Raw genomic sequence first — 13539 nt, forward strand, 5'->3', positions numbered from 1 at the left:
ACAGTCACTTTTGACCTTTATATGATCTCATTAGCAGCCGTACAGGTTGTCTTAATGAAGCATAGGCTGCTATCTGTCTATGGACCATTATACTGGTCCAGTATCATCATAAGCTTCTTAGTCATGGTGATCATAGTGGATGGAAGTTTTCTCTCGGTTATGGTGAATGATCTATGGCAGGGTTTCCCAAACCCGGTCCTCGGGACCCCAAGGGGTGCACGTTTTGGTTTCTGCCCTAGCACTACACAGCTGATTCAAATAACCAACTAATAATCAAGCTTTAATTTGAATCAGCTGTGTAGTGTTAGGACCAAAACGTGCACCCCTTGGGGTCCCGAGGACCGAGTTTGGGAAACGCTGACCTTTGGTGTTGAAGTCTTCTCTGGTTGATTTAATGGGATTTCAGCAGGACTCTGTACAAGTACTCCCTCTGCTGGTTCTTCAATCAAGTACTGGAAGAGGATACCTCTTCTCAGAATGAGCATCAATGATGTTTCTGATGATAGATTAGGATTAAAAACGATCTATGCTCTCACATGTTCTTGACACCCTTTATAAAACCTGTCATGTCATACTTAGGCTACACATTCCTGTTCTCCTGGCTCTTCTTTCAGTGGTGATTCATTGCTTTGGTCGAGTGTCGGTGACTTACCAGTTTATCAAGAGAGCTGTCATACTAAAGACAGTCATTGAAGTCATTGTCAGATTGACTCGTCCTCTGAATGGAATTCACAGGCAGGCTGGTGTCTATTCCTGTTCTAACGGAGTGACACACACACACACACACACACACACACACACTCCCTGTTCTAACAGAGTTAATTTGGTGTCACTGGAAGCGGCCCAGTCTCTCAAACGATCACCTCTCCTGGGGAATTGGAGACAGAATGTGGCAGACTTCAAAAGGAGGGGATGGCATGTAAGCTATGCTCGGCTATTTTCCACGAGGTGATGGACAGGTTTGGCGTGTGTCTGTGAGACATCCTTCCTACTGTAACCTCTCTAAGAGTGATGACACTGACCGTGAACTCAGAGCCATGTATTCAGATGAAGTATTTATCTAAATGCATGGCTCTGAGTGAACTCATTCATTTTTAACTTTGTTTGCATACCTGGGTAAGGTGAACGTGTCCTGTTCTAGTCTGTTGTCACATAGATCAACACTATGATCACCCAAGAGGCTAACGAAACAACCTGACTGTGATGGAGCTTTCCCACATTCCACTGTTCCCCTGTCCTGCACTCCTCCCTGCTCCCTCACTCCTCCCTGCTCCCTCACTCCTCCCTGCTCCCTCACTCCTCCCTCACTCCTCCCTGCTCCCTCACTCCTCCTCCTCTAGCCTGCACTCCTCTCCCTCACTCAGTCACTCACTTGTCTTTCCAAACTCCATCAGTCACCGGCTCCACTCTATCCGTCACGGTTAATGGACTAACTGCATATTAATTATCTTTAGCCACATAAATTACTGCACTCTGTCTATGTATCCTGGCGGGAGGTTCTGAATTTCAACCGGCCGTACATAATGAGCTTTCTGAAACTGGCTTCAGAGTGAAGGCGGTGTCATGTTGGGTCGTAGATGGATAACTTCGCTCCATCAGTTTCTGGTACAGTCTCTGTCATCTAACTAACATGGCCGTTTATTACAATGTAGGCTTACACCCTTACCTGGTCCCAGATCTGTTTGTGCTGTCAATAGGAGTTGGCAAGACGGCACAAACAGATCTGGAATCAGGCTACATCATATCATGCTTGCGTGACTAACGTCTATCATTTTGTGAATAACTGCAGGCTTCAAACAGCATGAACAAGCTGTCTGACACACAGCCTTCAGTATGTTTACCAAGACAAAATAGTTCAATTCCTCAGAACAGTATCTTTGTTTTGAATAGACTAAGGTTTCTGGGAACAACCAGATTCACTGTCCGTAGACCAGTAGCCTCAGATGATAAACAACTTTAAACATAACAGAGCTGGACTTTCATTCTGATTCTGAACAATGTTCCACAGCCGCCTTCCAATTCCAAACTACCCCAATGGTTAAGAACAGTAGTTCTTCCATATGGAGCCAGGAATTCTGCTGCTTTCATATCATGACAGATGGGCTGTGTTCATTGGCTGTGTCAGAGGCTAGAATACCAGTAGCGGTCAGGGGTGTGTGTGTGTGTGTGTGTGTGTGTGTCACACTGAGGCTTGGTAGTTAGTTACTGTAGAAGTTCCAAGGCCCATGCTGTGTGATCCAAAGCCAAAGATATCCTCTACTGTCTCCCCACCAAAAACGCGAACATTTCGTGCATCTCCCAGCACATGCTAATGTCCATTGTTTTATTTCTACCGTTATGAATAAAAGATGAAGAAGGGGTTATTTCCATTTTCTTTCAGTGAGCGTCAGCATGGCAATTGTGTGTGTGTGTGTGTGTGTGTGTATGAGATGGATAACTCTAATATCTTCTCTTCTCTCCCCCCTCTTTTTCTCTCTCTCGCTCTCCTACAGAATGCCAAGCCCTTCTCCTCCTCAGACAGCCTAGTGAAGGTCCAGGAGGTAGCAAGCTGGCTTTTGGAAATGAACCAGGATCTGCTGTCGGGGGGCAGCAGGCGGGGCCTGGGGGGCCGGCGAGGGGGGCCGGGGGGCCCGGGGGCCCAGCGAGGTAACGCCTCCTCATCGGCCCGGACGCCCCAGGGCCGGCAGCCTGGAGAGGAGGCTGACGAGGAGGAACACTTGAACCGGGTGGTGGAGGGCCGAGAACACCAGAGGAACCAGCAGTCCAGAGAGTCCAGAGTCCAGGCTGAGGCCTCAGCAGAGGGGGAAGGAGAGGAAGAGCCATGGACCTCCAGAGAGTCTGGAGCCAGGGAGAATGGAGCCCAGGGAGACGGAGAGGAGGATGGAGGAGGAGTCCCCAACGAGGTGAACGGAGGAGACACTAAGGCCGCCCGGGGGCTGGCGGAGCAACTGCGATGGCTGAGGGAAGGGGAGGAAGAGGAGGAAGAGGAGGAGAATAACAACAGTGGCAGCCAGCAGGGAGAGGAGGAAGAAAGGATGGAGGGAAGGGAGAGAACGGGGAGGGAGGAGGAGGATGAGGAGGAGGAGATGGACCAGGACAGTGATGACTTTGAGCATTCGGAGGAGGAGGAAGAGGAGGAGGAGGAGGAGGGGGGGGAGGATGGCCTCCATTCACCCTCCCTCAGGAACAATGTGTCTGGCCCCAACAACAACCTGGACCAGTCCTCAGGTTGCCAACACCAAAGCTCACCCATCAAGAAGAAGGTAAGACCTGCCCAGTGTTAGTGTTTCCCAGTATACCAAAACTTACTAGATACTAGAACCTTCTAAATCGGTGCTAGATTTTTTAAAATTTTTGTTAATTCTGTCAAATGTCTCACGCCATCTACTGATTGAAAGAGGATCAAGTCTGTATCAGCGCAGCCGATGTCGCCTTATTGCGTGAGAGCACCGTGCCTGCTCCACAGAGCACCGTGCCTGCTCCACAGAGCACCGTGCCTGCTCCACAGAGCACCGTGCCTGCTCCACAGAGCACCGTGCCTGCTCCACTTACTCATTGCTAGTTGTAGCCTGTCCTGAGGAACCACTGCACTCACTGGGAGTCTTGGCTGCATCACTACTTATGCTGAACAGAAGTTAACACACTTGAATAATGCAAAATGGCAACAATGTCCATAACAGGCTATAACAAGAAGATACTGGTAGCTTCCAGCTTTGTAAGCTAAGTTTCCTTGCTAGCTTACAGCTGAAGCTTACATCAATTCCCTACCCTAGTACCTTGTTTGTGATAATATTCAAACCATAACACACAATATTGCTGATTTCAAAGCTGATTGTCACCAGAAAATGTATTAGTTCATGTAATCTCCCCCGCCTCACTTCTCTTCCAGTCAAGATAGTCTTTGCTGGAGCCCCAAACTGAGTGTGTGTGAATGACATCATGGGTCTTAAAGAGACAGCGCACACTTTTATAAAATATGATTTTTCTTCTTCTATGCAAATGTTGTTGATCAGTACAATAAAATAAGGAAATCAGCCAAAACAAGCTCAATAACTCAATGCATGAACACATTCCTATTGATTATCTGCATTTATGTGAATAGGCCTAGGCTACATGTTGACTTACCCAGTTTATCAATAGAGATTTACCATTCAAATAAAGAATTACCATTATGTTATGTAGTTAGATTGATTCATTAATGCATACATTGAAAAAAATCCAAAATGTCAAATGTTATGATATTGAACTCTAAAGATCTGTCTGGATCAAGTGCCATTCTGTGACTTTAGCTAATATGCCTTTTTTCCCCTTGGTATCAAGTGTCATGATGGTATTTAGTATCATGATGCTAAACCTGGTATCGGTATTGAAGACAAAATTCTGCTATTGTGACATCACTAACCTGTGGTCAGTTTTTATGTTGCGTGTCCCAATGTGATGGTCTGAATGTACAGTATTTTTGCTCCATAAGGTTTGAATAGGATCAAAGTAAGTTATGCTCCTTGCTTTTCCACATCCCTGAGAAGGCGAAGGTAAGCAGCCAACCTCTGTTACAAAGCAGACCCTTTCAGAAATGTGCAAAACCTCTAGTAGCACCTAATAATCTAGCAGCCCTTGCCTCCAAGCATGACATGAGCAGTTGTTGATACAGAACGTGATCCACAACTCTAGTCATCCTTAACAGAGCAAGACAGTATTGCTGTATTTCTAAACCAATTGCTCCCTCTTGTGTTCAGAAGAAGTTACTACATTTAAAATTCATGGAGTTCATTCCTCGACAGTTGAAAATGCCAATAAAAAGGCCTGCTATTCACATACCCTCTACACTCCACCAGCTGTACTCCTCAGCCATTTGTCAGGCTGTCTGTGTGGTCAAATTGCAGTGCTACAGCAATGCTTTAATGCGAAATCAAACAATTATAGCGTATCGGCCTATAAAAACTTCTGAGAGAACCTTTACAGTAGTCTGTAATAGGTCCTATGAGAAGTCTACAACTCTCAAACTCACCTCTGGACCTCGGAGCCAGTTCTACAACTCTCAAACTCACCTCTGGACCTCGGAGCCAGTTCTACAACTCTCAAACTCACCTCTGGACCTCGGAGCACGTTCCACTGCCTTTTTTTCATTTGTTCCCCTCTAATCAGAGACTGATTTAGACCTGGGACACCAGGTGGGTGCAATTAATTATCAGGTAGAACAGAAAACCAGCAGGCTCTGGACCTCGTAGGGTAAGAGTTGAATACCGCTGGTCTACAAGATATATAAATGGATTTACTAGAAATTCTATTTCTATACTCTACAATGCATAGGTCACACAGGGAGAATGTTACGTGCTGATTGACATATAGCAGTAGCTGGCAACCTTTCTTGGGTTGCATGTCTGACCCGTGTCTGTGACATTCCGTCTTGGTAGAAGCAGCAAAGGTGCTGACTTCAAGACGCATTAGCTTCTATTTTCAGGATCCATAAGTAAAGATTGAGTGTCTTGAAGGATTGTTCCCAGCGATGCTTCTCAAAGTGGTTGTTGAGCACCACTGTGGTTAAGTAAGCTGAGCTTCACTTAAACTCTAATTGGATATCAGGTTATGGGTCATCAATCAACGGAGGTTGTTGACACACTCAGAATTATTGTTTGAAAGACTGATACAGCAGAAACATAGTTCAGTTGACTATTTCTTAAAGGGATATGTCGGGATTTTGACAATGAGGCCCTAAGTATCCTTTTAAGCAGGCCTATACTACTTCAAGTACAGCTCAAACAGTTGAGCGAGACTGACTTTGACCATGCAATTTAGTATTCCTCACGGCAGCACAGCTAAGTGGTTGAAATGAACCTGTTCCGCAGTAGATGTTGAAAGTGATGAGCTGAAGAGGATGGTCGCTTAGCTAGAGCATTCACCAAGGACACAGCTCACTGCTTAGCCGCCCACCTACTCTAGTGTGTCCTCGTCTAACCGCATCTGGCTGTCTGTCTCGGTGCTGTGTTGGACTGAGAGGTCATCCATTCCCCGCTGCTCTTCTCACATCACTCAGCCGTCCCGTGAAGGGAAAAGCTATTCCACCACCCTCGGAATCACTCTTTAATTAGTCCAGAGAAATAATGAACGACATTAAAGTGACAAACTCATCCCGCCTTGTAGCCTTGGCCCGAGGTAGCCCTCCGTTACAAGGACAGAGCCTCCCCTGAAAGACGAGGAGACCAGGCAGCAGACCATTTTATTGGACTAGATTTATCACTCCAGAGAAGGACGAATGTGTGTCATCTACCCCCATCCCCTGTTTAGTCCTCGGGCATCAGGTGCCAAGTTTATCCCAGGGCTTGTGTCGTATGACATTGGGGCTACCGACTACAGGACAGGCCTTCAGTTAGGGCTGGAGCCTGGTTTGGAGCTCGCTGTGCCTCCCACAAGCAGCCCTGGGCCACGTTCCGTAGGCAAAGGTTCTGGAACAGTGCAAATGGAAATTAATATCATGACTAGAGCTGACATGGTTCCTTATTCTACATGTCAACAGAGGCATGTTTGTTCTACATTACATAGAACATAACTTAGGCTCGGCCGCGGGGTGCGTCCCTTCAGGCAGCCTGGAATGTGTCTTGTGCTGAGCCATGTGGCTCTGTTCGCCTTTCACACGTGTTGGGCGACCGCCGACCGGCCGGCATGAAATGCGCCACGTTTTTTTTTCGGCATACCCACCTCCCCCTTCTCTCCTGTGAGAGTGAGCATGATCGAGCTGTAGCAGTCAAACACCTTGGAGAGAGAGAGAGGGAGAGAGAGAGAAGGGAGAGGGAGAGCTACTGTTGCAGTGAATGCGATTCCATTCTCATCCGAGCGCTCCACAAGCGGGAGAGCTGTGACAGTAACACTTGTCAACAACAGAGAAGTGGCCTGTCTGTCTCACTGTTCCTGAAAGGCTCGAGGACTGACTGTTCCTTATCCTCCAGTCCAGCCTGACCCATTGGCTTCCTCCTGCAATGGGGAATCGCACCATGAAGAAGGTGGCCTTGCTACTGGTGAGCATTTGTGTGTTTTTCTAGGTTGGTTTTCTCGAGACTGCTGGATGTACTTGACTAGCATTGTCCTGAAGTACTTTGACCTGACTGTCAGTCTTGATTGTGTGTGGTGGGTGCCGCACGCCAGCTGACACTGATGTCTTAGTAGGCTAGGAGTGGCGGCTTCACGGGACAGCTAACGGGTACAGTCTCTTCATCCTGGAATGTTATGATCCATATCAGTGATGTAATGGTCGGTAACCGAGTTACCTGCTGTCTTATTTGTATAGATGTGTCATTGGTGTCGAGATATTGTGGTAGGCTATGATTATCTTCTCATTCAATTATCTCCGTAAGAGTATCAAGCGTTTTTCAATTGGCTTAGTGTGTGTCGGACTGTCTGGTGTTGTTGCCTGTGCTGACTTTGCGACGAGACACTTGTTCGACCACTAGTTCAACTGGTGACCTAAAGGAAAGACAACCTCCAGGTGGTGATGCAGATTGCTCTGTAATTGATCTTGATACAGAGCTCTTATGGAGTATTTTTGTGATTTGTTATGCGTTACTGTTGGAGAGCATAAGCTCGCAACATATTTTAGACAGTCCATCTTAATGAGGTGGTGAGAAATATAACTGGAGAGCAGCACATCTGCTCTGAATTCCCCCATAGTGGCCAGCCCAGAAGCTCTGGCCAGGGCTAAGCTTAGCTCAGCTCATGGTTTGAAGTCCCACCACATGCTCCCTCCCTCCCTCCTCCCTAGTTATTGTTTTGAAAGAAAAGCGATCTCTTCACGGGTGAGTGAAGCAAGGAGACTAAACGCAAAGACCCCAAAATTCCCACGGACCCGCGACCGGCCATGACCTATTGACCTCTGTCTCTGTCACAGCATGACCCAAAGGTCATGTCCCTCTCTCGTTCTCACCACATTAGCGCCAAATAGCCAGCAGTTACTTTACGAAAGCCTACGCTGTAATAATTGTTTTGAGCAGAACTGCGTCAACAATTGGAGACCACTTGGCTGACTTCTATACTTATTTCCTAAGTTGGACGATGTCCTGGTTATCTAGATTAGCTCTGCCCTCGCAGGCATAGTCCTATATCTAATCATAGACATCAGTTTATAGCAGTGGTTCGCAACTGTTTTTTTTCCTTGGGACCCAAATTGAACCAGGTTGTCTCAGTCACGACACAATATTAGCGTCGTGAAGAATAATCACCAAAATACAATCTGGAAAACTACTTTGAATGCTATATTGATAGTAAATGTAGCAGTTATATGACAAGGGAACAACATTCCCACATCTTTCATTGTCAATTATTACATTTTGCCCATATTCTTGATGAAGAATGTTAAACTAATTGGCTTGAGACCACAAATCAACTAGAATAGCGCTGCTAATAGCTCTATATTGAGAATACTATTATTGAAGAAAAATTGTTAACTGATTAAATTATTTTAAAAATGTACGTTCATTATAATTTCTACACACTTAATACCTGGTTTAAGTCTTAAGTTCAGACTGGAGTGTTTTTTACATTTTATTTTTACTCAGACACCGGCAACCCACTCAAAACCTCCCACCAGTTGAGAATCACTGGTTTATAGTACCAAGAAAGAGTTGATATTGGATTAAACTTAGATTCTTAGGTCCAATATTCTTTGTTCCAATATGTATTCAGTAGGGCCGATCTCAGTCTAAAGCTAGTTCTTATTACCAGTGTTTATATAGCGGTGTGTAGAGTGTTACGACAAGTCTGTCTTTCCCTGGCTCACTGTTTGTTGATATGTCTTTGGCATGCAGATCCTGAAGGATGGCATAGCAGAATAAAGAGAATGCTCTGTCATTATCGAGAATATGCAATCAGGATTTAAATCTCCGGAAGCCAAACAGCTAGAGAAATCAAATATTTCATATAGAAAATAAGCTACTGGAGTTCTCTGACCGAGAGCTCTTGTTTAGAATTCATGACAGTCAGTGGATGGTTATTTTAGACTGGCAATATCTCTTAGTGTCTCTAGTGATCAAGTCCCCCCTGCAGGGTGTATTCAGTCCTTTTGTATTGCCTTTTAGAGTGGGAGTGGGTCTGAGATGCATTTTCACAGCTGGAGACTCAGTCTATGTTTGTGATGAGGAGGAACTGAACAGGGTCAAATATCCTAAGTTGTGTTTGCGATGTGTGGACTATGTGATATGTTATACTAATATAGCCAGTGTTTCAAATCGTGGTGTGGTGGGCAATGGCGTATGGGATTTGAGCAGAGTTAACAAACTGTGAGAGGTGGGAGACATGTTGTTCAAGGGCTGCTACCATCAATAACTCCTGAATGTAGAAACAGCCTTGATTGCAGTGCTTCTTTAGGCTTGATAGGCTTTTCTATTGGAATACAAGTGTTTTGAATCACGGTGGGATGGACATATGTGTGATATAGTGAACACTGTGAGAGGTGTGAGAGAGGGGAAGTGCTGGAAGCAACATGGGGCTGGGATGTAGAAACAGCCCTGTGTTAAAGTCTGAGTGGGCTGCTGCCTATGTGGAGGAATGTGTCGGGAAGCTGTTCTGCCTGGCATATCTTGACAAGGGGACAGATGGTGGCATGTGGCTTTCTGAACTACAGGGCCTGGGTTAGGAGAGGCTCCTGAATTAGACCCTCTCACTCTTCCTCCCCTTACACACCACCACTCTCAACCTGACTGCCTGTTCGTCTGCTGCTTCACACACACACACACACACACACACACACACACACACACACACACACACAGAGAGAGAGACAGAAAACAATCTCCTACTCCCAGTGGAAGTCAGTGGGGTCATGTTTCCCACAAGGTACAGTGAACTCTGGGGTTTAACCTCTGCTCTGATCCATGACTACCCACATGCTGTGCATCAACATTCTCTACACCGCTGACGACCTCTTCAGATGACCTATAACTAAACCTGTAACTAACCTGCTCTAGCGCTCTGATCAACTTCTATCGTGTTCTATACAACAGATACCTTTTCTATTCCAAGCAATTAAAAAGAGGCATGCCAGCAAACAGTATTACGAGGTGATGGATTAGACTGGGGTGGTGGATTAGACATAACAGGAGATGAGGCCTCCATGGTGACAGAGCTGCCGTGTGACTGTCTGCCTGCCGACGGGTGTGTACCCTTTAACTGCCCTAATCCAGGGGACAATGGGGGTGGGGGCTACTGGCCTTTTGAACATGTGAACAAATGGAAGCCTCTGTTGGTGATCTCAATGACACACCTCTGTGTTCTGGCATAGAGAGGGAGGGGGCCAGGCTGGGTCTGTAGGGAGGGAGGGGGCCAGGCTGGGTCTGTAGGGAGGGAGGGAGGCAGGCTGGGTCTGTAGGGAGGGAGGGGGGCCAGGCTGGGTCTGTAGGGAGGGAGGGGGCCAGGCTGGGTCTGTAGGGAGGGAGGGGGCCAGGCTGGGTCTGTAGGGAGGGAGGGGGCCAGGCTGGGTCTGTAGGGAGGGAGGGGGCAGGCTGGGTCTGTAGGGAGGGAGGGGGCAGGCTGGGTCTGTAGGGAGGGAGGGGGGCAGGCTGGGTCTGTAGGGAGGGAGGGGGGCAGGCTGGGTCTGTAGGGAGGGAGGGGGCCAGGCTGGGTCTGTAGGGAGGGAGGGAGGGGCCAGGCTGGGTCTGTAGGGAGGGAGGGGGGGCAGGCTGGGTCTGTAGGGAGGGAGGGGGCCAGGCTGGGTCTGTAGGGAGGGAGGGGGGCAGGCTGGGTCTGTAGGGAGGGAGGGGGGCAGGCTGGGTCTGTAGGGAGGGAGGGGTCCAGGCTGGGTCTGTAGGGAGGGAGGGGTCCAGGCTGGGTCTGTAGGGAGGGAGGGGGGCAGGCTGGGTCTGTAGGGAGGGAGGGGGCCAGGCTGGGTCTGTAGGGAGGGAGGGAGGGAGGGGGCCAGGCTGGGTCTGTAGGGAGGGAGGGAGGGAGGGGGCCAGGCTGGGTCTGTAGGGAGGGAGGGAGGGGGCCAGGCTGGGTCTGTAGGGAGGGAGGGGGCCAGGCTGGGTCTGTAGGGAGGGAGGGGGGCAGGCTGGGTCTGTAGGGAGGGAGGGGGGCAGGCTGGGTCTGTAGGGAGGGAGGGAGGCAGGCTGGGTCTGTAGGGAGGGAGGGGTCCAGGCTGGGTCTGTAGGGGAGGGAGGGGTCCAGGCTGGGTCTGTAGGGAGGGGAGGGGTCCAGGCTGGGTCTGTAGGGAGGGAGGGGTCCAGGCTGGGTCTGTAGGGAGGGAGGGGGGCAGGCTGGGTCTGTAGGGAGGGAGGGGGGCAGGCTGGGTCTGTAGGGAGGGAGGGGTCCAGGCTGGGTCTGTAGGGAGGGAGGGGGGCAGGCTGGGTCTGTAGGGAGGGAGGGGTCCAGGCTGGGTCTGTAGGGAGGGAGGGGGCAGGCTGGGTCTGTAGGGAGGGAGGGGTCCAGGCTGGGTCTGTAGGGAGGGTGGGGGGGGCAGGCTGGGTCTGTAGGGAGGGAGGGGTCCAGGCTGGGTCTGTAGGGAGGGAGGGGGGCAGGCTGGGTCTGTAGGGAGGGAGGGGGGCAGGCTGGGTCTGTAGGGAGGGAGGGGGGCAGGCTGGGTCTGTAGGGAGGGAGGGGTCCAGGCTGGGTCTGTAGGGAGGGAGGGGGGCAGGCTGGGTCTGTAGGGAGGGAGGGGGCCAGGCTGGGTCTGTAGGGAGGGAGGGAGGGGGCCAGGCTGGGTCTGTAGGGAGGGAGGGGGGCAGGCTGGGTCTGTAGGGAGGGAGGGGGCCAGGCTGGGTCTGTAGGGAGGGAGGGAGGGAGGGGGGCCAGGCTGGGTCTGTAGGGAGGGAGGGGGCCAGGCTGGGTCTGTAGGGAGGGAGGGGGCCAGGCTGGGTCTGTAGGGAGGGAGGGGGCCAGGCTGGGTCTGTAGGGAGGGAGGGAGGGGGGCCAGGCTGGGTCTGTAGGGAGGGAGGGAGGGAGGGAGGGAGGGGGGCCAGGCTGGGTCTGTAGGGAGGGAGGGGTCCAGGCTGGGTCTGTAGGGAGGAGGGGGCCAGGCTGGGTCTGTAGGGAGGGAGGGGGCCAGGCTGGGTCTGTGGGAGGGAGGGGGCCAGGCTGGGTCTGTGGGAGGGAGGGGGGCCAGGCTGGGTCTGTAGGGAGGGAGGGGGCCAGGCTGGGTCTGTAGGGAGGGAGGGGGCCAGGCTGGGTCTGTAGGGAGGGAGGGGGGCAGGCTGGGTCTGTAGGGAGGGAGGGACAGAGGGGGGCAGGCTGGGTCTGTAGGGAGGGAGGGGTCCAGGCTGCGTCGGCCTGCCTAGCTGCCTGGCTTGCAGATGTCTGCATTTCTGAGTTGTGTAGGCCTACATGTACACACACAGACACAGACAGACAGACATCGCATAGACAAAGACATCACATAGACCGCTCCGTGTGTGTGTGTGTGTGTGTGTGTGTGTGTGTGTCGCCACACATGCCACCAGCATTGTTCAGTCCCGTTTTGGACCTGGATCCTCTCGAGACAATGCCCCTGGGGCAGTCAAGGCCAAGGCCCTTCTGGCTACCGTGTGCCTGCCTCGTGGACGGTGGGTGAGGCGAGGCCTTTTTATACTCTTGTCTGACAGCCGGGGGTCAGCCCAGATGGCATCTGGACACTGAGTTGATGGAAGTAGGGTAGGTGCTAGGTACAGGACCCCTGTGATGGACAGGACATGTCCATGTTTAAGGACGGTCACCAGTTCATAAGAGCATGGTACTGGGATCACATGCCAATACTAAATGAATGACCTCACTGTACTGCAAGCCACATGGTGTATGATGTGAATAGGTAATCATCTTCATCAAATGAAGTAGTGATTTTCAGTATAGACTCAATATAACGATTTACTAATGCTTATACTTGTTAAAGGTACATTGTTGTACGAATGATCCTCTCGAACCCGAAGCCTGTTATTTACTTGCTAGACCTAATGAGGCTTAATGGGAGACTAGTTCTCCGCTAAGCTTCCTAGATACACACTTTCACTTTCATTTTAATCATCCCACAGTTAGAATCCTATTCAAATTGAAGCGGATAAACAATTTCAGTAATTAACAGATTGCGTAAGAAAGAATGCCCATAGGATAGCATCATCCTACTAAGTCTAACAATGTTTGTTTACATGACGCTGTCGTCTTAATTACCGACTAATGAACGTTGTTTTTTAAAGGCTATTTTTGTTATTATAAATATATTTATCTTATTTGTTTATTGTTCAGGGGATTTTTGTTCAAAGCAGTTAACACTCTAACCCCTCAGAGTTTGTCAGAGAAGTTTATCCTTCCTCTCTTCCTCGTAAATAGCCAACATGCTGCTTTTTTAAATTCAGCTTGTCAGTTGAAAAAACTCTTAAAGATTCAACTGAAAGAATTCCAGATGACTGTTTGGGAACAAAGTGAATTGGAGTTAACTGTAAGTCGCTCTGGATAAGAGCGTCTGCTAAATGACTTAAATGTAAATGAGTTTGATCATGAAACAGCTGCCCAAGTGACTCTTGATGTGGTGCTCTGCTCTGGTGAATCTCAAAGCAACCTTGTCCTCTTTGAATTAAAGCACAACCCTGACAT

General features: G+C 49.5%; 1 protein-coding gene across 1 annotated transcript in view; it reads left to right on the forward strand.

Moving 5' to 3' along the window:
• Positions 1-6757: 6757 nt before the first annotated feature.
• The window catches only part of fbxw7 (F-box and WD repeat domain containing 7), a 113878-nt gene continuing 107096 nt past the window's right edge, over positions 6758-13539 (forward strand). The window contains exon 1 of the mRNA XM_045208510.1: positions 6758-7013. Coding sequence (XP_045064445.1) covers positions 6975-7013 — 39 coding nt within the window. The 5' untranslated portion in view covers positions 6758-6974. The remainder of the gene's footprint in view (positions 7014-13539) is intronic.

The sequence above is a fragment of the Coregonus clupeaformis genome, chromosome 3 (assembly GCF_020615455.1).
Source record: "Coregonus clupeaformis isolate EN_2021a chromosome 3, ASM2061545v1, whole genome shotgun sequence".
NCBI lineage: Eukaryota > Metazoa > Chordata > Actinopteri > Salmoniformes > Salmonidae > Coregonus > Coregonus clupeaformis.